Raw genomic sequence first — 24639 nt, forward strand, 5'->3', positions numbered from 1 at the left:
ATTAGCCTCCTCTCAGTCAGGTTAATGTGTCATCATGGAGTCTGAGCAGCTGTCGTCTGATTGGACGCTCGGACCCAATCGATCCTCATTTGTAGAAACTCTATTGATCTGCGGCTCATTGAACACAGTGATTGACAGCGTAGTCTTCTTCATCTTCTTCTTCTTCGTTCTTCCAGGCTCTGCCAGTCTCTGTGTTTGTTCTCCTTCAGGTTCTACAGATTCATTAGAAGGTGAAGCGTCTCCAGACAGTTTGAAATAAAATAAAGAGAACAATGATGTTAAAGTCAAAGCAGACCTCGTGTCGTCATTAACTCTGAATCTGTTTCAGACCTGGTGTGAACACACAATGAGTCCAGGGTCACATTAAAGACCTGGTTCCTCTGAGGATGAAGCTCCAGGGTTCAGGTCTAATCTGAGTCTTTGTCTCATAAATAAATCAGATCTTAACATGTGAGAGTCTTTCCATCTGGTTCCAACATCTGGATCATGTCTCCAAGTCAACAAGCAGCTGTTGATGGTTCTGATCCAGCGGTAGGTAGAGATCCATTAGAGACAGCAGCTGGTAGAACATAGAACCAGTCCTGGAGCCAGGAGCGTGTTTCTGGACGGAGACAATCAGACGCCTGCAGCCGATCGATGCAGTAAACGGACAGAGATCTAACGGGTCGTTACCTGGTCGTGACCTGGTCGTTACCTAGTGGTGACCTGGTGGTGACCTGGTCGTTACCTGGTCGTTACCTGGTCGTGACCTGGTCGTGATCTGGTCGTTACCTGGTCGTTACCTGGTCGTGACCTGGTCGTGATCTGGTCGTGACCTGGTCGTTACCTGGTCGTGACCTGGTCGTGATCTGGTCGTGACCTAGTGGTGACCTGGTGGTGACCTGGTCGTTACCTGGTCGTTACCTGGTCGTGACCTGGTGGTGACCTGGTGGTGACCTGGTCGTTACCTGGTCGTGACCTGGTCGTGATCTGGTCGTTACCTGGTCGTTACCTGGTCGTTACCTAGTGGTGACCTGGTCGTGACCTGGTCGTTACCTGGTCGTTACCTGGTCGTGACCTGGTCGTGATCTGGTCGTTACCTGGTCGTTACCTGGTCGTGACCTGGTCGTGATCTGGTCGTTACCTGGTCGTTACCTGGTCGTTACCTAGTGGTGACCTGGTCGTGACCTGGTCGTGACCTGGTCGTGATCTGGTCGTGACCTGGTCGTTACCTGGTCGTGACCTGGTCGTGACCTGGTCGTTACCTGGTCGTTACCTGGTCGTGACCTGGTCGTGACCTGGTCGTTACCTGGTCGTTACCTGGTCGTGACCTGGTCATTACCTGGTCGTGACCTGGTCGTGACCTGGTCGTGACCTGGTCGTGACCTGGTCGTTACCTGGTCGTGACCTGGTCGTGACCTGGGGCCGTACTCCTAAAGAGTCTCAGCTCTTCAGAGAGCTCCTAAGGTGAGATGTGTTCAGAGCAGGGAGGAGGACTTTGAGAGTTTAGGAGTCATTTATCTGTTGTTATATTTCCTCATGTCTGCTTCGTGTCTTGTGGTGATGACCTGGAGTCAAATCTACGTCTTAAACTCTTTTAGTCTCATTGACCAGCTGATCTGGTGAATGACTGGAAGCAGATCAATAGAACTATCAGCATGTGAATACTGTGGTAGTGGCCTGAGTTTAATCACACATGTTGGAGGATCAGTTTAAAGTAGAGCTACTATTTATTTATTTTATGTAGAATATTATTTATAATTCCCCAGTCTTCATAGAGATTAGATTCTATTATGAAGTCTATTGATGTGATGCTCTATTCTAGGTCCATTATCACCAACAGCTTTTAGGATCAACCAATCACAGCAGAGTCAACCACCTCCTCACTGAGATCAGAGTCTCTGAGAACGTTCTGGAATCACTGCTAAGATAAGACTGCTAGCTAGGAACGTTTAGACTGAGGTAGGAGCTCTGAGAGGTTCTAGGAGTCTGAAGGAACACGGGTCCTGGTTGTTAACTGAGTGTGTTCATGGTGTAAATACCTGGTGAGTCTGACGGTCGGATGAACTCTGAACTTCCTGTCGGTCGATTTAAAGACGAGTCCCGGAGACGCAACCTCCAACTGCTTTAAGAGCTCAGCTCCAGTTTCACTGATGGTAACGTTATAATGATCATGTGTCAGAAACACACACACACTAATACACACACACAGACACCAATACACTCAAACACACTCACTAATACACACACGCACACACACACAGACACCAATACACACTCACACACACACACTAACAAACACACACACACTAATACACACACACAGACACACACACAGACACCAATACACTAATACACACACACTAATACACACACACACACACACTAACACAGACACCAATACACACAAACACACACACACCCACACACACCCATTGTCTCACTTTGTCTGGTCTGACCTCAGTGTTCATTTTGTAATGTCCTGTAGCAGAAGAACGCTGTTAGCCTAGCTTAGCACATAGACTGGAAAGAGCTAAACTGTTAGCCTAGCTTAGCACATAGACTGGAAAGAGCTAAACTGTTAGCCTAGCTTAGCACATAGACTGGAAAGAGCTAAACTGTTAGCCTAGCTTAGCACATAGACTAAAAGGAGAGGGGAACCTGTTAGCGTAGCTTAGCACAAGGACTGGAAATAAAGCTGAGTGGAATGGAGGGATGATGAGTGGATGATGGAGGGATGATGATGGAGGGATGATGGGGATGATGATGGAGGGATGATGAATGGATGATGGAGGGATGATGGAGGGATGATGATGGAGGGATGATGAATGGATGATGGAGGGATGATGGAGGGATGATGAGTGGATGATGGAGGGATGATGGAGGGATGATGATGGAGGGATGATGGAGGGATGATGATGGAGGGATGATGATGGAGGGATGATGAATGGATGATGGAGGGATGATGGAGGGATGATGATGGAGGGATGATGATGGAGGGATGATGAATGGATGATGGAGGGATGATGGAGGGATGATGATGGAGGGATGATGGAGGGATGATGGAGGGATGATGATGGAGGGATGATGATGGAGGGATGATGAGTGGATGATGGAGGGATGATGGAGGGATGATGGAGGGATGATGATGGAGGGATGATGGAGGGATGATGATGGAGGGATGATGGATGGATGATGAAGGGAGGATGATGGAGGGATGATGATGGAGGGATGATGAAGGGATGATGGAGGGATGATGAGTGGATGATGGAGGGATGATGGAGGGATGATGGAGGGATGATGATGGAGGGATGATGGAGGGATGATGAAGGGAGGATGATGGAGGGATGATGATGGAGGGATGATGAGTTCATATTTCTCTGGATGTGATGGCCATATATATATATATATATATGGAATGACTATTATATATATATATATATATATATATATATATATATATATATATATATAATAGTCATTCCATATATATATATATAATAGTCATTCCATATATATATATATATATAATAGTCATTATATATATGGAATGACTATTATATATATATATATATATATATAATAGTCATTCCATATATACGTATATATATATATAATAGTCATTCCATATATACGCATATATATATATATAATAGTCATTCCATATATACACTATATTACCAAAAGTATTCGCTCACCCATTCAAATGATCAGAATCAGGTGTTCTAATCACTTGGCCTGGCCCCAGGTGTATAAATTCAAGCACTCAGGCATGCAGACTGTGAAACAAGACATTTGTGAAAGAATGGGCCGCTCTCAGGAGCTCAGTGAATTCCAGCGTGGAACTGTCATAGGATGCCACTTGTGCAACAAATCCAGTCGTGAAATTTCCTCGCTCCTAAATATTCCACAGTCAACTGTCAGCTCTATTATAACAAAATGGAAGCGTTTGGGAAAAACAGCAACTCAGCCACGAAGTGGTAGGCCACGTAAAGTGACGGAGAGGGGTCAGCGGATGCTGAAGCGCATAGTGCAAAGAGGTCGCCGACTTTCTGCACAGTCAATTGCTACAGAGCTACAAACTTCATGTGACCTTCAGATTAGCCCAAGTACAGTACGCAGAGAGCTTCATGGAATGGGTTTCCATGGCCGAGCAGCTGCAGCCAAGCCACACATCACCAAGTGCAATGCAAGGCGTCGGATGCAATGGTGTAAAGCACGCCGCCACTGGCCTCTAGAGCAGTGGAGACGCGTTCTCTGGAGTGATGAATCACGCTTTTCCATCTGGCAATCTGATGGACGAGTCTGGGTTTGGAGGTTGCCAGGAGAACGGTACATTTCAGATTGCATTGTGCCAACTGTGAAATTTGGTGGAGGAGGAATTATGGTATGGGGTTGTTTTTCAGGAGCTGGGCTTGGCCCCTTAGTTCCAGTGAAAGGAACATTGAATGCTTCAGGATACCAAAACATTTTGGACAATTCCATGCTCCCAACCTTGTGGGAACAGTTTGGAGCGGGCCCCTTCCTCTTCCAACATGACTGTGCACCAGTGCACAAAGCAAGGTCCATAAAGACGTGGATGACAGAGTCTGGTGTGGATGAACTTGACTGGCCTGCACAGAGTCCTGACCTGAACCCGATAGAACACCTTTGGGATGAATTAGAGCGGAGACTGAGAGCCAGGCCTTCTCGACCAACATCAGTGTGTGACCTCACCAATGCGCTTTTGGAAGAATGGTCAAAAATTCCTATAAACACTCTCCTCAACCTTGTGGACAGTCTTCCCAGAAGAGTTGAAGCTGTAATAGCTGCAAAAGGTGGACCGACATCATATTGAATTCTATGAGTTAGGAATGGGATGGCACTTCAGTTCATAGAATGAGTAAAGGCAGGTGAGCGAATACTTTTGGTAATATAGTGTATATATATATATATATATATATATAATAGTGATTCCATATATATCTATGGTGATGCTACATGTCGGTGCTGCTTTCAGGGACCGTGGGTCGATGCAGACTCTTGTATTGATTCCAGTTTCTATCTGAGGAATAATTAAGTGTTTCTGTCACATCTCTGCTCACGTTTTCTATTTGCTGCTGATTATTGACGATCGACTCATCAAACTCTTTATTGCTGCGGCTGCTAGCTTCACCTAGCGCATGACGTAGCTACAGGAGGAGGAGGAGGAGGAGGAGGAGGAAGAGGAGGAGGGGGGAAACTGTTGGCAGCAGAGGGAAAATGTTAGCGTAGCTCAGCACAATGACTGGACAGTTAGCCTACCTGGGTACAACTGGAAGAAGAACCAAACTGTTAGCATAACTTAGCACTGAAACAGGAATAGAGGAAAACTATTTGGTCCGATGGTCTAAATTACTACAATGCCTGGAAGCAAGGAAAACTATTAGCTTAGCTTAGCACAAAGGCTAAAGTAGATATTAACAGTTAGTTTAGTTTAGCACAAAGATACACAGATACACAAGATACACAAACACAGAAGGGTTTTGCATAAAACTGAACCAGGTGGAAACTGTTAGCTTAGCTTAGCTTAGCTTAGCTTAGCTTAGCACAAACACAGTAAACGGAAGGAAAGCATCAATCTATCTTAATACAAACCATAGAAGAGAAACATTTAGCCTAGCCTAGCACAAAGACTGGAACCAGATGGGAGCTATTAGCACTAGCTTAGCACTGGAGGAGACAGGAAGTCACTGTTAGTGTCTGTGATGAGCAGAGAGCTGAGAGTTAAACTCATTAAACGTTCCTGAGCAGGAAGTGTTGCTCAGAACTGCAGAGATCAAGTATCGATCAGCTGCTCTGTGGGAACCAATCAGCTGCCGGTGTGAGAAAGTGAATTAAAGTGTGTGTGGCCCCCCAGGGCTTAATGAAGGAGGAGGCTACAGCTGGGTCTCAGTGGGGCCGATCGATTGGGGGGGGGGGGGAGGGGAGGGGAGAGGGGAGGGGAGAGAAGGGGAGAGGGGATATCAAGGCAGAAACACTCCCTCCGCCTCAGATCAGAGCGAAGACACCAGAGGAGACATGGAGATGAGGAGGAGCAGCAGGAGCAGCAGGAGCAGCAGGAGCAGGCTTTTATTCTGAAACTCCAGTGGAACCAGCTCATCTTTACACAAACATTTATTTATTTACTTTATTTACTTTATTTACTTTGAACTATTTGGTGTAGAAAGAGGAAACGATGCCGCTGACGCTGATGATGCTCGGGGTTGCCGTGGTGATGGTGGTGGTCCGGCTAAACGCAGCGAGGGTGATGAGCGGTGAGTTTTAATCTTTATTATTTATTTATTTATCTGATGGGTCACAGCGTGGACGTCTCTCTCCGTGGACGTCTTCTAAAGCCGTTGCCTAGCAACATCCCATCACATTAAACAGACTCAGATGTTGGAGCAGGAAAGTGATGATGGAGCAGAACAGACTCCAGCTAATCTCTTAAAGTAGACCCCCCCCCCCATTAATCACCACACACACGCCTGTCTTACCGTCTCTGTGAGGACTCATGGGACTCGTCCATCTCACCCCCCCTCCAGGTCAGACCGTGTGCCTGGGGGGTCCAGAGCGGCCCTGCTACAAGATCGCCTACTTCCAGGACGTGTCGAGCCGCGTGGCGTTCAGGGAGGCGGGTCAGGCGTGTCAGATGGACGGGGGGGCGCTGCTCAGCATCCAGAGTCCAGAGGAGCAGACGCACATCCAGAACCTGCTGCAGGTATCCCACAATGCACTTCAGCTAGGGCCTCCTGTCTGTCTGACCCAGGGGCCGGACCGGTAACACAACACTGCACTACACACTACACAACACACTACACAACATACTACACTACACACTACACACTACACAACAACACTACACTACACACTACACACACTACAACACACAACACACTACACAACACACTACGACACAACAACAACACAACAACACAACACTACACTACACACTACACAACACACTACGACACAACAACAACAACACAACAACACACACCCCCTCCACTAACAACCTGTCCAGTTAATAAACTTTCACATCGAGTCGTTTCAGCTCGTTTCTGTTTCTATGTTTTGTTCTGGTTCCAGTTCTGGTTCCAGTTCTGGTTCCAGTTCTGGTTTTGTTCCACAGCGCCCCCTGGTGGACACACGAGGAACAGCAGTTCATTTGTTCAGTTCATGATGTTCATTCAGCCTTTTATTTAACTTCCACCTACTAGTTATATTATTATTGAGCTCCTCATTGTCTCAGGAGCTGCGTTCAGGAGCTGTGGGTGGAGCCAGAGGAGGAGGAGGAGGAGGAGGAGGAGGAGGAGGAGGAGGAGGCATAGCAGACGGAGACTTTTGGATCGGACTGACTCGAGTGGACGATCAGAGTCACCAGGAAGTCAGCAACACGTTGACTTCCTGTCCAGAGCTGTACCAGTGGACGGACGGCAGCACCGCCTCCTTCAGGTCAGGGTACATCCCAACACCTGACACATCCATAGCAACAGTAACTAGGGGAGGTGTTGTCTAGTGGTAACCACGGTAACCCTGACCTGGCAGGAACTGGTACTTTGACGAGCCATCCTGTGGCGGCGAGGCCTGCGTCGTCATGTACCACCAGCCGACTGCACTTCCTGGTCTGGGCGGGGCTTACCTGTACCAGTGGAACGACGACCGCTGCAACATGAAGCACAACTTCATCTGCAAATATGAGCCAGGTCAGCCAATCAGCTGTAGCCAATCAGCTTCAGCCAATCAGCTGCAGCCAATCAGCTGCAGCCAATCAGCTGCTCACTTTCAGGTATTTACCTGTTCCTTCTTCCTGTTTCTTGTTGCTCTTAGAGAACCAGACAAGACGGGACTCACCTGAAGGGAGAGATGCAGGTGAGTTGGTCAGCGTAGAACCATGGAACCATAGAACTACGGAACCATAAAAAAACACAGAACCACTGCACTGTAGAACCACACAACCTTAACGAGCACAGATCGATAGAACCCTAGAAGCAGCAGACCAGGTGTGACCCATGTTCTGTGTTCCCTCAGAGGAGACTGCAGGTGGAGGTGTGGTCACGCAGTCTACAGGAAGTGAGGAGGTTCCCCCTCAGGTCACCATGGCCGGAGCTTCAGGTAGCGACGTGACCTCTGACCCCTGACCTGTTCTCATGTCTATCATGTTGCTGTTCTCTGTGCGCTATTTCTAACGTGAGAAATACATGTTCCCTGTTCTCCGTCATGTTCTCCCTGTTCTCCGTCATGTTCTAATGTTCTCCGTCATATTCTAATGTTCTCCATGTTCTCCGTCATGTTCTCCCTGTTCTCCGTCATGTTCTAATGTTCTCCCTGTTCTCATGTTCTCCCTGTTCTCCGTCATGTTCTAATGTTCTCCGTTCTCCGTCATGTTCTCCCTGTTCTCCGTCACGTTCTCCGTCATGTTCTAATGTTCTCCCTGTTCTCCGTCATGTTCTCCGTCATGTTCTAATGTTCTCTGTCATGTTCTAATGTTCTCCGTCATGTTCTAATGTTCTCTGTCATGTTCTAATGTTCTCCGTCATGTTCTAACGTTCTCTCTGTTCTCCGTCATGTTCTAATGTTCTGCCTGTTTTCCGTCATGTTCTCCGTCATGTTCTCCCTGTTCTCCGTCATGTTCTAATGTTCTCCCCGTTTTCCGTCATGTTCTCCCTGTTCTCCGTCATGTTCTAATGTTCTCCATTTTCCGTCATGTTCTCCCTGTTCTCCGTCATGTTCTAATGTTCTCCCTGTTTTCCGTCATGTTCTCTCTGTTCTCCGTCATGTTCTAACGTTCTCCCTGTTCTCTGTCATGTTCTCCCTGTTCTCCGTCAGGTTCTAATGTTCTCCCTGTTCTCCGTCATGTTCTCCCTGTTCTCCGTCATGTTCTAATGTTCTCCCTGTTCTCCGTCATATTCTCCTGTTCTCCCTCATGTTCTCCCTGTTCTCATGTTCTCCCTGTTCTCCGTCATGTTCTAATTTTCTCCCTGTTCTCCGTCATATTCTTCCTGTTCTCCGTCATGTTCTCCATGTTTTCCGTCATGTTCTCCCTGTTCTCCGTCATGTTCTAATGTTCTCCCTGTTCTCCGTCATGTTCTAATGTCTCCCTGTTCTCCGTCATGTTCTAATGTTCTCCGTCACGTTCTCCATGTCCAGGCATGCTGCTGCTCTACGTGGTCATACCCACCATCCCCCTGCTGCTGCTCATCCTGGTGGCTTCTGGGACGTGTTGTTTTCAGATGCTCAGCAGAAGGTAAGGCCGACCCACAGCAACTGACTGCAACTCCCAGAATGCTCCTGTGCTGCTGGGTTCAGACTCGTGACTTCCTGTCCACAGTCAGTCCCGCAGTAAGACGTCCGCCCACCGGTCCAACCTGTGGATCTCCAGGACGCCCAAAGCCGACAGCATGGAGGTCTGACATCACCGTGACATCACAGCCAGACCACATCATCATCATCATCATCATCCTCATCATCGACAGGCTGGCCTACAGGAAGTGATGTCACTGCAGAGCCTACACCTCGTACTTCCTGTTTATTAACAATGATGATGAAGCAGCACTAGGGGGCGGAGTCACTGCAGGGAGGTGTGATGTTATTGGATCTGTTCATTTAGGAGGGAGCAGCTACAGTTTGAGCTACATGCTAACATGCTAACGGTACTAGTTAGCATGTTAGCATTAACCTGCTAGCCCCTGTTGACCACGTACGCCCCCCGCAGGACGCAGCTTCAACTCACTTTTATCTTTTACAACTTTTAATCTGTGACCTGAAGGCACCGCAACCCTCGGGTCATGTGACCGACACAGGGGGAGGAGCTTGTAGCTGTTAGCATCAACACCAAAGCAGCATGAATCTCATCTTTAATGGAGCTAAAATGTCCCACAATGCAAAGCAGCAGAGGTGTGAACAGACAGGTAGACTCAGGTATCTGGGGGGGCGGGGCTTAGGGAACTGTCACATGTTAAACACAAGACAAGAAAAATAAAAGTTCTTTAATGAGTTTGTGTCATAAATCTCATGTTCCTGTCACCATGGAAACGAGCGATGGATCAGCTGTCTGTGTGCTTCGTCATCAATAAAACGCTTCCTGCTCTTCAACCAATCAGCTGTCCTGATTGGTTATTGTGTGTGTGTGTGTGTGTGTGTTTCCATGACAACCGTGTGACTGACAGCTCAGACAAGCAGAATGTTTTGAAGCAGTTTATTCCAGCGGTCTCACACCAGGAAGTCTCTCACTCACAACTTCCTGTTTAGTTCAGTTCTGTTGTGAGCGCGCTCAGTTCAGTTCTTCTGTCATGTGGCGTCCAGCTGCTGAACGGCGTCCGTGTCGGCGGTCTCCGCCCTCTCTTCCTGTTTGTACGTCAGAGCAGCCACCGCGTCGTCGTCGAACAGGATGGGCGGGGCTTCATCCGCAGGCTTCCCCACGCCGTGCATGCGCCTTCGGTGCTGCTGCAGGTTGCCGTGGCGATTGAAGCGGGCGGAGCAGAGGTCACAGGCGAACGGCCGCTCCCCGGTGTGGATGATGACGTGTCTGGCGAGCTGCGAGCGGCACTTCTTGTCCTTGCCACAGATGTGGCAGACGAAGCTTTGCGGCGGGCGCGCTCCGTTGTCATGGACGACCTGGCGGTGCCTCTTCAAGTGGCTGAGGCGCCGGAAGCTGCGGCTGCAGAAGTCGCAGGAGAACGGACGCATGTCGCTGTGGACGAGGGCGTGGCTGGCCAGCAGCGACCGGAACCTGAACGCCTTGCAGCAGATGGAGCAGGGGAACATCTTGGCCGCGGCGCCGCCCCTTCGGCGCCCGGACGCAGCGTCACTGGCCTTGACCTTCAGGTGAACCCGGACGTGGTGCTGCTTGAGACAGGTGGCGCGCTGGAAGCTGCGCAGACAGATGCCGCAGCGGTGAGGCTTGTCGCCCGTGTGGATGCGGGAGTGAGCGGCGAGGAGCGCCTCCGACTTCAGCCGCTTCCCACAGACACCGCAGCCGAACAGAGCGTCCGGCGCCGAGTCGTCCTCGCTGCCGGCTCGGTTGGCGTGGACCAGGATCTTGTGGCGTTTCAGCTGGTACTGGCGGCCGAACTTGCGTCCGCAGACATCGCAGAGATGCGGCCGCTCTCCGGTGTGAGTCTGGAAGTGGATGGCGAGCTGCGATCGACACTTGAACTCTTTGCCACAGAAGTCGCAGAGCAGCGAGCTGGGCCGCTGAGGCCGGGCGGCGCCGTCGGCGTGGACCGTCTTCTTGTGGTGCTCCAGGTCGTTGGTCCTCATGTAGGCTTTGGGGCAGAGGTCGCAGCGGTGCGGTTTGACGCCCGAGTGGATCACCTCGTGAGTCTTCAGCCGGGACCGGCAGCTGAAGGTTTTGCCACAGACGGCGCAGAGCCAGGCCTGAAGCCGCCGACGCTTCTCCAGCTTGGCCACGCCCGCCGGGTGCAGCCGGCTCAGGTGGTGCTGCAGGTTGTCGCGGCGGTTGAAGCGCATGTCGCACAGGTGACAGGAGAACGGCTTCTTCCCCGTGTGGATGAACGAGTGGCGAGCCAGACTCGACTTGTTCTTCATCACTTTACCGCAGACGTCACACACGGTGCTGTCCAGCTCCAGCTTCACCGCACACAGAGGTGCATGCTGGGAGTCTGAGTCCGGCTGCACACCGCCGAGAGGCGAGGGAGACGGGGGAGACGGGGGAGACGTCGCGTCTGAGTGGGAGACAAAGAACCTTTGATTTAATACAAATCTATGAAAATAAAACAGATTCATTCATTAACTAATTAATTAATTAATTAACTCATATTAACAAAACGTTTAGTAATTAACTTTCACATTTATAATAAATAAATGTATTAAATAATCAAAAGAACCGAAAATATGAAAATAAACAAATTTAAAAGTAAAAACAAATATAAAAACAGAAATGATTGAAATAATTTATAGAATAAACTGAATTAAAACTTTTATTTCCACAGAATAAAATCTCAGATTTTCAGAACTCACCTCCTTCAGGTGGAGTCCAGGTAGGATCACCTGTGTCCTCATCCACTGTTACCACCTCCTCCTCCTGCTGCTGCTCCTCCTCCTGCTGCTCCTCCTCCTGCTGCTGCTCCTCCTCCTCCTCCTCCTCCTGCTGCTGCTGCTCCTCCTCCTCCTCCTCCTCCTCGTCAGTATCTGGCGCCCTGCGCTGGCGTTGGCGGTGGCGTTGGCGTTGGGACCGGCGCTGTCGGGCCTGGTTGGACCTTGGAGGTCTCCTCTGGCTCCTGAACTGTGTCTGTTGACTGGAGGCTTTGTCAGCGGGCTGGATGCTCTTGGTTCTGGTTCTGGCTCTGGTTCTGGTCTGGACGGTGGTGGTGCAGTGCTGCAGCAGGGCGCCCCCATCTGGTCCATCCGGTCTGACCGCGAAGCACTGCAGCAGCATGGCAGAGGAGCCTGAGGACACATCAGGGACAACACGTTACAGAGGAAACTGGAGACACGCTGAGGACAGCACGCTGAGGACAACACGCTGAGGACAGCACACTAAAGACAATACGCTGAGGACAACACGCTGAGGACAGCACGCTGAGGACAGCACACTGAGGACAGCACACTAAAGACAATACGCTGAGGACAGCACGCTGAGGACAGCACGCTGAGGACAGCACACTAAAGACAACACGCTGAGGACAACACGCTGAGGACAGCACGCTGAGGACAACACGCTGAGGACAGCACGCTAAAGACAATATGCTGAGGACAACACACTGAGGACAGCACGCTGAGGACAACACACTGAGGACAGCACACTAAAGACAGCACGCTGAGGACAACACACTGAGGACAGCACACTAAAGACAGCACGCTGAGGACAACACACTGAGGACAGCACACTAAAGACAGCACGCTGAGGACAACACACTGAGGACAGCACGCTGAGGACAACACACTGAGGACAGCACACTAAAGACAGCACGCTGAGGACAACACACTGAGGACAGCACGCTGAGGACAACACACTGAGGACAGCACACTAAAGACAGCACGCTGAGGACAATACGCTGAGGACAGCACGCTGAGGACAACACACTGAGGACAGCACGCTGAGGACAACACACTAAAGACAATACGCTGAGGACAACACGCTGAGGACAACACGCTGAGGACAACACGCTGAGGACAACACGCTGAGGACGCCAATTAACTTCAGTTACTAAAGCTAACTGTCTGCTAAAGCTAATTAGTGCTATTTCTAACGCATATTAAAACTGCTGCTACAGCTAGCTCCTGCTACAGCTAGCTCCTGCTACAGCTAGCTCCTGCAGCTAACTGCTGCTACAGCTAGCTCCTGCTACAGCTAGCTCCTGCTACAGCTAGCTCCTGCAGCTAACTGCTGCTACAGCTAACTGCTGCTACAGCTAGCTCCTGCTACAACTTACTTAACTGGCGCTTAAGTGAACAACTACAAATGCTAACTTCTTCATAAGCTAACTGCCCCAACGCTTTTTAAGCTGCTACAGCTAACTGCTATAGCTAACGCAGACTGAGGGGGTCACCTGACACAGACTGGGGGGTCACCTGACACAGACTGAGGGGTCACCTGACTGAGGGGTCACCTGACACAGACTGGGGGGTCACCTGACACAGACTGAGGGGTCACCTGACTGAGGGGTCACCTGACACAGACTGGGGGGTCACCTGACACAGACTGAGGGGTCACCTGACACAGACTGAGGGGTCACCTGACTGGGGGGGTCACCTGACACAGACTGAGGGGTCACCTGACTGAGGGGTCACCTGATACAGACTGAGGGGTCACCTGACACAGACTGGGGGGGTCACCTGACTGAGGGGTCACCTGATACAGACTGAGGGGTCACCTGACTGAGGGGTCACCTGATACAGACTGAGGGGTCACCTGACACAGACTGGGGGGGTCACCTGACTGAGGGGTCACCTGATACAGACTGAGGGGTCACCTGACACAGACTGAGGGGTCACCTGACACAGACTGAGGGGTCACCTGACTGAGGGGTCACCTGATACAGACTGAGGGGTCACCTGACACAGACTGAGGGGTCACCTGATACAGACTGAGGGGTCACCTGATACAGACTGAGGGGTCACCTGACACAGACTGGGGGGGTCACCTGACTGAGGGGTCACCTGATACAGACTGAGGGGTCACCTGACACAGACTGAGGGGTCACCTGATACAGACTGAGGGGTCACCTGACACAGACTGAGGGGTCACCTGACACAGACTGAGGGGTCACCTGACTGAGGGGTCACCTGATACAGACTGAGGGGTCACCTGACACAGACTGGGGGGGTCACCTGACTGAGGGGTCACCTGATACAGACTGAGGGGTCACCTGACTGAGGGGTCACCTGATACAGACTGAGGGGTCACCTGACACAGACTGGGGGGGTCACCTGACTGAGGGGTCACCTGACACAGACTGAGGGGTCACCTGACTGAGGGGTCACCTGACACAGACTGAGGGGTCACCTGACACAGACTGGGGGGTCACGTGACACAGACTGAGTGACACCTTCTAAACTCTGAGGACAGTGTCTCACCTGGATGTGTCCAGCTGATCTGCTGAGTCAGCAGGTCCACCTGGACACCAGCGTCCCTGGTTTCTGCTGAGTCGCTCTGACATCCCACCTCCCTCCTCTCCTCGTCTGGACTCTCCCACTGGCAGCCCACCTCCCTCTTCCTCACCTCCTCCTCCTCCTCCTCCTCCGCATCCTCCCCCAGGAGGAAGACACAGAGCTGCTCCTCGCCTCCTTCGGGAGGCTGCAGGAGTCCAGAGGACATCTTTAAACTCCTGGACACCAGCAGAGGAGACACATTAAAGTTCAGCCCTGTCAGAAATAAGAATTATCCAGAGAAATAAACTTTGACAAACTGAAGCTCAGACACTTTAACGTCTGATCTGAGTGAAGCTGATCATCACTTTATAACCTCATCGATCATTTACATCAACTCAGTCTGGCTCCATGCTAGCTCCATGCTAGCTCCATGCTAACGTTAGCTGAACGCTAACAGCGGCTAAACAGCGTCCACTCGCCGGACCAGAGCAGTGCGGGTTTACCTGAGAGCTGCGGGAGCCACGCAGATCCTGGAGGTGAAAGAATCAGAATAAAAGAAGATTTAAGGCAGAAAACAGATTCTACTTCACACAGACAACCTGCCAAACACCGCGGGAACGGCAGGCCGCACCGGAAGCATTTCTTCTTCTTCTTCTTCTTCTTCTGTTCCTCTACCATCGGGTCGGAGCTCCTCCCAGCGGCCAGAAGACACACTGCACCTCCGTCTGTAACCAGTTCTTCAGTCTGAGCAGTTTAGATCATAAACATTATACAGAGATATATATTATATCATGTATAATAATATATATAACTGCTTGTTATACGATGTATAATAATATATATAGCTGCTTGTTATACGATGTATAATAATATATATAACTGCTTGTTATATGATGTATAATAATATATATAACTGCTCGTTATATGATGTATAATAATATATACAGCTGCTTGTTATACGATGTATAATAATATATATAGCTGCTTGTTATACGATGTATAATAATATATATAGCTGCTTGTTATAGGATGTATAATAATATATATAACTGCTTGTTATACGATGTATAATAATATATATAACTGCTTGTTATAGGATGTATAATAATATATACAACTGCTTGTTATACGATGTATAATAATATATATAACTGCTTGTTATACGATGTATAATAATATATATAACTGCTTGTTATACGATGTATAATAATATATATAGCTGCTTGTTATATGATGTATAATAATATATATAACTGCTTATTATATGATGTATAATAATATATACAGCTGCTTGTTATACGATGTATAATAATATATATAACTGCTTGTTATATGATGTATAATAATATATATAACTGCTTGTTATATGATGTATAATAATATATACAGCTGCTTGTTATACGATGTATAATAATATATATAGCTGCTTGTTATATGATGTATAATAATATATATAACTGCTTGTTATATGATGTATATATACAACTGCTTGTTATACGATGTATAATAATATATATAGCTGCTTGTTATAGGATGTATAATAATATATATAACTGCTTGTTATACGATGTATAATAATATATATAACTGCTTGTTATACGATGTATAATAATATATATAACTGCTTGTTATAGGATGTATAATAATATATATAACTGCTTGTTATACGATGTATAATAATATATATAACTGCTTGTTATAGGATGTATAATAATATATATAACTGCTTGTTATATGATGTATAATAATATATACAACTGCTTGTTATACGATGTATAATAATATATACAACTGCTTGTTATACGATGTATAATAATATATATAACTGCTTGTTATACGATGTATAATAATATATATAACTGCTTGTTATATGATGTATAATAATATATATAACTGCTTGTTATATGATGTATAATAATATATACAGCTGCTTGTTATATGATGTATAATAATATATATAGCTGCTTGTTATATGATGTATAATAATATATACAACTGCTTGTTATACGATGTATAATAATATATATAACTGCTTGTTATATGATGTATAATAATATATATAACTGCTTGTTATATGATGTATAATAATATATACAGCTGCTTGTTATATGATGTATAATAATATATACAACTGCTTGTTATACGATGTATAATAATATATATAACTGCTTGTTATACGATGTATAATAATATATATAACTGCTTGTTATAGGATGTATAATAATATATATAACTGCTTGTTATAGGATGTATAATAATATATATAACTGCTTGTTATACGATGTATAATAATATATATAACTGCTTGTTATATGATGTATAATAATATATACAGCTGCTTGTTATATGATGTATAATAATATATACAGCTGCTTGTTATATGATGTATAATAATATATACAACTGCTTGTTATACGATGTATAATAATATATATAACTGCTTGTTATACGATGTATAATAATATATATAACTGCTTGTTATAGGATGTATAATAATATATATAACTGCTTGTTATAGGATGTATAATAATATATATAACTGCTTGTTATACGATGTATAATAATATATATAACTGCTTGTTATACGATGTATAATAATATATATAACTGCTTGTTATATGATGTATAATAATATATACAACTGCTTGTTATAGGATGTATAATAATATATATAACTGCTTGTTATACGATGTATAATAATATATATAATGTCTTGTGAGCTGTTCTTTGTCATATTCTGCTGTAACGTGGCAAATATTCACATGAACAATAAACAATAACTGCACTATTGTATATAGGCACTGTACATAACCCTGGTTTGGTGTATATATCTGCTCTTATTCTGTATTTTATGTGTACAGATTTATTTTATTTTATTTTATTTTTATTTTTATTTTCTTTCACTTACTTAAGTTCGTGTGTTTCTGTACAAGAGAGTAAAGTTACCAGACTGGACTCAAATTCCCTGTATGTGTACATACTGGTCATTAAAGCTGATTCTGGTTCTGATTCTGATTCTGATATCCCACCATGGGATAAATTAAAAGATTAACTTATAAAGATGGATGGATGGATGGATGGATGGATGAGATAGATAGATAGAGACCACAGTTTGAGTACAGGGGGTTTTATTTTTGTGAATCATACAACATAAATAAAAGCATCGACTGAGACATAGAAAGTGTGTCATGCCATAAGTTAGAACCTGGGTCATATCAGCCCATGTGTCAGAACCCGGTCCGACTGTGGTTCTGTTGGTGGAACATTAAATCGTCTGCCGTGATTGTCTCTCTCTCTCTCTGTGCTTCACAAGAACGACGACGACGACGACACAGAGAACAACTTGTGGAATAAATATTCTTCTTCCTGTACATTATTAACAGCTCACCCCCAGAGAACACGTGAAACCACCACGTGAAGGGGGCGGGGTCTCCAGTCCAGGTTAATGATCTGCAGCAGTAAAGGTCAAACACCACCGAAGAAGACTGACAGATTGAGGGGGTGGAGACTAAACATAAATATCTTCATTCACAAAACCTACGACCTGGACCCAGAGCCATGTACACCCCGGGTTGCACCACATGTCCCGGTCCAGTTCAAACTGAATTTAAATTTGATGAACAACCAGGACTCGTCAGCAGCTCCTTCCATGCACGGTGTTCCTCAGGGCCTCGGTCCTGGTCCACTGGTGTTTCTAGTTCATTAGTGGGATCTCCTGACACCTCAGCACAACCTTCAACTCTGTTACTCATTTATTCACTCATCTGCAGAATTCATCCACCTTCAGAGTCCTTCTTGTTCAAAAGATCAAATGTGTTTGGATTCAAACCAAGAACTGTTGATAATCTGAGGAAAACTTTAACCAGTTACAGGTCGAGTCAGTCATTCTCATCAAACTCCCGAAAAACAAGCTAAAACAAAGACATTTAGACATTTTAGACAAAGAAGACATTTGTTCTTCTTCGTCTAATCAATGATCTGATGTCTTCTTCAGAGGTTACTTGGAGGAAACATGAGTCCAGTTCTCTTTGTTTCTGATTTGATCGTTGGAACCTTCAAAATGTCTCATTAACACCTGAGTAATCTGATTACACCTGTCCAAGTTAGAGTCCAGGTGTGAACACTGATCTGGTCTCTAGAGTCCAGGTTAAACAGGCCCAGGTGTGAACACTGATCTGGTCTCTAGAGTCCAGGTTAAACAGGTCCAGGTGTGAACACTGATCTGGTCTCTAGTGTCCAGGTTAAACAGGTCCAGGTGTGAACACTGATCTGGTCTCTGGTGTCCAGGTTAAACAGGTCCAGGTGTGAACACTGATCTGGTCTCTAGAGTCCAGGTTAAACAGGTCCAGGTGTGAACACTGGTCTGGTCTCTAGAGTCCAGGTTAAACAGGTCCAGGTGTGAACACTGATCTGGTCTCTAGAGTCCAGGTTAAACAGGTCCAGGTGTGAACACTGATCTGGTGTCAGTCCACATGTGGAGGTGGTCTGGGACACATGTGACCTCCTTCCTTTGGTAGTGTGAACACACAATGAGTCCTGGGTCACATTAAAGACCGCCTACTCAACAGGGCTGATCTGAGGAAGAGGAGTTTAACTCATTCATTCATCCACTAGTAGAAATGATCACATGAATCAGTGATGTCTGTTCATTAGTAATGAGAGCCTTTTAAAAGATTCTGGTCTTGGAGCTGAGAACCAAACTAGAAACTAATCTGAACTAGAATCAACTCATAAATAAATCAGATCTCAAGTGCTGGCTGGGGACGCATGTGGAGACACAGGGACTTAGAGATGGACAGGTGAGACCAGGTGAGACCAGGTGGTGATGTGACGTAGCTGTAGCATCTCTTTAGCTTTGCAGCAGTGGCTTTAGCTACGTTCTGCTAAGGGAGGCCGTGTCAACATCAGACTCCACCTTTAGTTCATGTTTTCATTGTGTCGTTAAACGTGATGAACGTCTTGATTCGAATCAACCTTTATTTACAGTTGCTCACAGATTCATTCAGCTTACACTTCCTGTTTACCAGGAAGGGGGCGGGGCTCCAGGGCTCCTTTGTGTGGCGTCAGGGAGAAGGAGGTGATTGGCTGACGGCGCTGATTGCTCACAGACGAGATGTGTTTTGGTTGTTTTAGTTTCAGCTCAACAACAAAAGAATAAATCACAACAAGGTGAGAAACACCGACAGTGTCCAAACAAGGCAGTGCAAAAAAAACCTCCTCCTCTTCACCTCAGTCAGTAGTCTTCCTCCTCCTCCTCCTCCTCCTCTTCCTCCTCCTCCTCCAGACTGTGCAGTGTGATCATGAAGGAGGTGGTGAAGCTAAGCAGAGTTCAGATACTCCAGAGCCACTTCATAACAGAACTTATACTGTTCCTGTGGAGGTCAGAGGTCAGAGGTCAGAGGTCAACGCTTTAATTACACATAACAACATTAACATCAGTTAATGACATCACGGTAACACTACTACAGGGATTCCCAAAGTGTGGCGCGCGCACCCCCAGGGGTACGTACGCTGCCTCTAGGGGGCGCGAGATGAAAAATGTAATGATGTAGAAGAAGTTATCTTGTAGCATCATGAAAAGAAAAGACAATAAAATATACTATTGATAAAATAAATCATACTATTTATCCATTGGTCTGTGATATAAATGCATTTTCTGTATGATTCCAGTCATTTCTATCATTTTTATTGTCAGAATCTCTGAATTTCAGTATTTCTAATGTGAATACAGGGAGCGACCATATATGGTCATATAGGGAGAGACACCAGTTGAGGCAGCAGGAAGCCCAGCCTTGGATTGCGCAATCTGCCTGTGGCTAACTGTCTGCATGGCATCAATATATTGGTTGTGTCCATTTTTATCATGTGTCCTAATCTTCCATAGTCTAGTTAATGTATTTCATGTATGAGTGGAACATATTTAGTCTTGTTGATCTGACATTAAACCGCACTGAAAAACAAGGAGATGAGGCAGCCAGTACTTCTGCCTCATGGAAGAGGGCGCTAGTGAGCCACTGCTTCATGCTGTTGCTCTTCTTCTACTCTCAGTCAACTCTACTGTCCAGGTCCATTTATTGGGATCTATTCTTTGTGTGAAAGATAAAAATAGAAGATTGTAAATCTAAACCTTCAGTCAAAACAGGAAGTGGTAAATGATGGAAGATATTCTGTTAAACAGTCTGAATTAAAAATGGATCAGATCATCAGAAGATTTAACAACTCAGTATTATAATTTGATTAAGGTGATGATTTAGTTTCAATTCTAATCCATATTTCCATTTGTCTTTATTTTTTCTCACTGGCTACTCTCATGTTGAATGAATGAACTGTGGAGTTGTGACGGCCAACGCTCTCACTGTCTCATTCTGTCTCTTAACTGCTATAGATTGACATTGGTCCTTTGTCCAGATATGAACCTTATACCTGTGTAAAGAATCCTCATTGAGATATGAAACGTAACCAGTTAGTGTGAAAGCAGCCAACTGATGGAGAATTGAAGCTGTTTCATTGGGTTCATGATTGTAAATCTGAGCCACCAACCTCTGGCGTTGTCATTTTATTTCCATAACCGCTGTGCTATGATGACGGGTTGTGTTAGCTCCACGCTCATTTAAAGTTGCTGCAATTTTAGTTGAAGGCGTCTGAAAATATTGTTTTATATATTTCCTCCAACTGATCTGCTTTCTGCCTCTGATCCTGAGCCTGTCATCATCCTCTTTGCTCTTTAAAGTGGAAGCTTGTGCTAAATTTGTTCCATTCTATTGAAAATGTTAGTGTTTGACTTTAATTCAAATGTGAGAGCTCATTGTTGTGATGCTGATTATTTTGTTCTATGTGTGTTCTGGTCATTTGAGCAGATTAAACATGCTGCCTTTAATATGGCTATAAAAAAGATGGTTGTGTTTTTAAAGGTGTGGGGGATTGGGGGGGTGTCAACCTGGTTGGGACATAGAAGGGGGGGCACAGCCAAAAAAGTTTGGGAAACGCTGCAGTAATGTTGAGCTGCACATTTAAAACCTGAACACATCTGATTGAATTACTCTGAGCTGCACTACGAAATTCATTTATTTAGAAGAAGGTTCAAAATTTAGGAGAATTTTACTACTTAATAACTTTACACTTTTTATTCAGTTGTGAAAATATATTTATTACTAATATTTTTTAATAATTTATTTTTATGGAATAATTGAATTAATCAATATGTGTTCAATTAAAAAGTGAATGAATGAAACTGTCCAATCACGGCCAGGGGGCGGAGCCTGTGATGTGTTTGTTGTTGTTTACCAGCAGGTCCACCATGTTTGGTTTGTTGTTTCTGAGCGTTTTAACGGCGTGGAAGACGTCGACACAGCGCTGCTGCTGCAACATCTCACACACGATGCTGATGCTGCAGAACACCCCACTACGACCTCCCCCATTCCTGAGGGGGGGGGGGGGGGGGGGGGAGAGAGGAATAAAGAGGAAATCAGGTTTCACTGTCTCACCTCTGGATGGAGACAAATCATCACTAACACATGGACAACAGTTTGTTCTGGAGTATCAGCTAGGGTGACCAGATCCCAACTCACCAGATGTGGGACAAAGGCTACGTTTGTGTGGGACAGTGTGGGACAATGTGAGATACCAGTGCATCAAGGTAGTCTAAAAGAACTAACAGAAAAAATTAACATTTCTATTCTGCCCCTTTGCTTATAGCATTACTATGCTTTGCCATCTGATTGACTCAGTAGCACATAACAGCCTGCAAATAAAAACTTAACAAATATATTTTATAATATATATATATAAAAACTTATTTAAATGCAACTTTCCCAAGTTCCCAAGTTGAGCAACACGTTTTGTCTCGCATTGTCTGTGTCGTTTCACGTCGTATTCACCTCCGTGTGAAACGGAAAAATGACTCAAGCAAACTTCACAGCAAACTTTACCAGACTCGCCTTGCACTGGTTTCACCCAGGGATAGATAGTTTAACAGTCTTTATTATAGCTGCATTTCCTTTTCTCAGTCGTACGGGTTGTGCTTCCCTCCATGTCTCGCGCTGGATGCCGTTCTGATCTGATTTGTATTGTTTGTTGTTGGTGGCCGCGCCCTTAACCTGCGTCCGCGTCTCAGTTTGATTGACATGATCAAACAGCCCGCCCCGACCCCTGATGACAGCCCTCACTGCTTTCTCCAAACAGCTATTTGATAAATGCCAGATTATAAAACACGCATGGAGTCTGACTGTCAATAACAATGCGGGACAACGTCTCAATTTGCGGGACGTGTGAAAAGTAATGAAAATGCGTGACTGTCCCGCACAAAGCGGGACATCTGGTCACCCTAGTATCAGCTGATTCAGTTCTAGTTCTAAGTGTTGTAGTTCTATGTGGTTGTCGTTGTGGGTGTTGTAGTTGTCTTACAGGCAGTGGACTACAGTACGCCCCTCCCCTCCGTCGTACTCCTCCTGCCATTTGTCGACCTGATGGACCAGTTTGAGGAAGGAGCGCTTGGAGACGGGCGTGTCGCGGTACATGGGCCATCCCAGGAACTGGAACTGCTGCACCATCCGGTACCCGTCCTGAGGCTGAAACGCACCCCAGGAAGAGTTTAAAGGGGATTCACTCATTACAGCACAGCAGAGAGGAGGAGGAGCCTATGTCTGACTCCTCCCCCTCAGCTGATACACTCTGATCTAAATGTGGTGCAACACGACAGGAAGTGGATCAAACTCAGCCAATCAGGATTCAGCTGCTGATGATAACGAGGATCAATCAATCAATTAATTAACAGCATCTGTCCGTTAGTGCTAACAAGCCTTTCATCAAACCTGTAAACTAGCATCATGTAGCATTAGCTGACAACGGCTACGCTAGTGGTAGTGTAACATACAGTCAGCTAAAAGGTGACAGTTCCTAATGTTAGCTAGCATTAGCTTGCATGTAATTAATAATATAGTAGTGACCAACCAATCAATTTTAACATTCTAACATGCTGTCAACCACATCATCTGGAATAAACCACTAGCAACAGTTAGCATCATCCAAAGTTATTTAACAAATATTTGTCAGTGAACATTTTCATGCGGCAGGGCCCTAACCCCAACCCTAACCCTCGACCTAACCCCAACTAACAAATCTACCAGGAAGACCAGAATCAATTAGCAACTGCTAATGGGCCAGTTGCTAATTGATGATCAGCTAACATCTGCGGATCAACTCCACGTCATTAGATAATAAAGATGGAGTAAGACTGCAACCCAGTCATTCATCTGCTTCTATATGGCAACATACTGAAGTTAGCAAGCGTGCATGCTAACAAGCTAACCAGCAGAAGGTGTGTTTGTGAAGCATGAGAGAAGTGATGGAAGGAAAAAGAAGCGCACCCTGGCCGTGTTGTAGATCCTGAAGATACGACTGATGACGTCTTCCTCCAGGTCGGCCGAGACAAACTCCACCTGCAGCGATCCGAGACGATGGACGCCGTTCTCCGGCCAGTACTGAGGACACAGCTGGAACACAGGACATGGATACTGTCAATCATCTACTGATCCATCATCTACTGATCCATCATCTACTGATCTATCATCTACTGATCTATCATCTACTGATCTACTGATCTATCATCTACTGATCCATCATCTACTGATCCATCATCTACTGATCTATCATCTACTGATCTATCATCTACTGATCTACTGATCTATCATCTACTGATCCATCATCTACTGATCTATCATCTACTGATCCATCATCTACTGATCAATCATCTACTGATCCATCATCTACTGATCCATCATCTACTCATCCATCATCTACTGATCAATCATCTACTGATCCATCATCTACTCATCCATCATCTACTGATCCATCATCTACTGATCTATCATCTACTGATCTACTGATCTATCATCTACTGATCCATCATCTACTGATCTATCATCTACTGATCCATCATCTACTGATCTACTGATCCATCATCTACTGATCCATCATCTACTGATCTATCATCTACTGATCTACTGATCTATCATCTACTGATCCATCATCTACTGATCCATCATCTACTGATCTACTGATCCATCATCTACTGATCTATCATCTACTGATCCATCATCTACTGAT

The 24639-nt window shown here is 45.7% G+C and overlaps 3 protein-coding genes across 4 annotated transcripts in view; 1 reads left to right on the forward strand and 2 right to left on the reverse strand.

Moving 5' to 3' along the window:
* Positions 1 to 6190: 6190 nt before the first annotated feature.
* On the forward strand, positions 6191 to 9666 carry chodl (chondrolectin; the record flags this gene model as incomplete). Its single annotated transcript, XM_084566099.1, has 8 exons — positions 6191 to 6254; positions 6525 to 6700; positions 7232 to 7434; positions 7528 to 7685; positions 7810 to 7851; positions 8011 to 8094; positions 9130 to 9226; positions 9311 to 9666. 8 exons carry the CDS (start codon positions 6191 to 6193, stop codon positions 9390 to 9392), a joined length of 906 nt encoding a protein of 301 aa, XP_084422225.1. The 3' UTR covers positions 9393 to 9666.
* A 153-nt stretch (positions 9667 to 9819) lies between these two features.
* Positions 9820 to 15173, reverse strand: LOC311503404 (zinc finger Y-chromosomal protein 1-like). Of its 2 annotated transcripts, XM_084566095.1 has the most exons (4): positions 15039 to 15173; positions 14521 to 14771; positions 11962 to 12390; positions 9820 to 11666 (listed from the first exon to the last, which is right to left on the reverse strand). In XM_084566095.1, the coding sequence occupies exons 2-4, from the start codon at positions 14759 to 14761 to the stop codon at positions 10270 to 10272; spliced, it is 2067 nt and encodes a 688-aa protein (XP_084422221.1). In that variant the 5' UTR covers positions 14762 to 14771; positions 15039 to 15173; the 3' UTR covers positions 9820 to 10269. The 2 variants fall into 2 exon arrangements, with proteins under 2 accessions (XP_084422221.1, XP_084422220.1); XM_084566094.1 differs by having other exon boundaries at positions 14521 to 15159.
* Positions 15174 to 17639: 2466 nt separating this feature from the next.
* LOC311503690 (receptor-type tyrosine-protein phosphatase mu-like) overlaps positions 17640 to 24639 on the reverse strand; it is a gene marked incomplete at its 5' end in the record, with an annotated part of 62270 nt that continues 55270 nt past the window's right edge. The window contains 4 exons of the mRNA XM_084566554.1: positions 17640 to 19907; positions 21820 to 21955; positions 22939 to 23102; positions 23901 to 24026. Coding sequence (XP_084422680.1) covers positions 19854 to 19907; positions 21820 to 21955; positions 22939 to 23102; positions 23901 to 24026 — 480 coding nt within the window. The 3' untranslated portion in view covers positions 17640 to 19853. The remainder of the gene's footprint in view (positions 19908 to 21819; positions 21956 to 22938; positions 23103 to 23900; positions 24027 to 24639) is intronic.

This window comes from Chelon labrosus (genome assembly GCF_963514085.1).
Source record: "Chelon labrosus genome assembly, chromosome: 18".
Taxonomy (NCBI): Eukaryota; Metazoa; Chordata; class Actinopteri; order Mugiliformes; family Mugilidae; genus Chelon; species Chelon labrosus.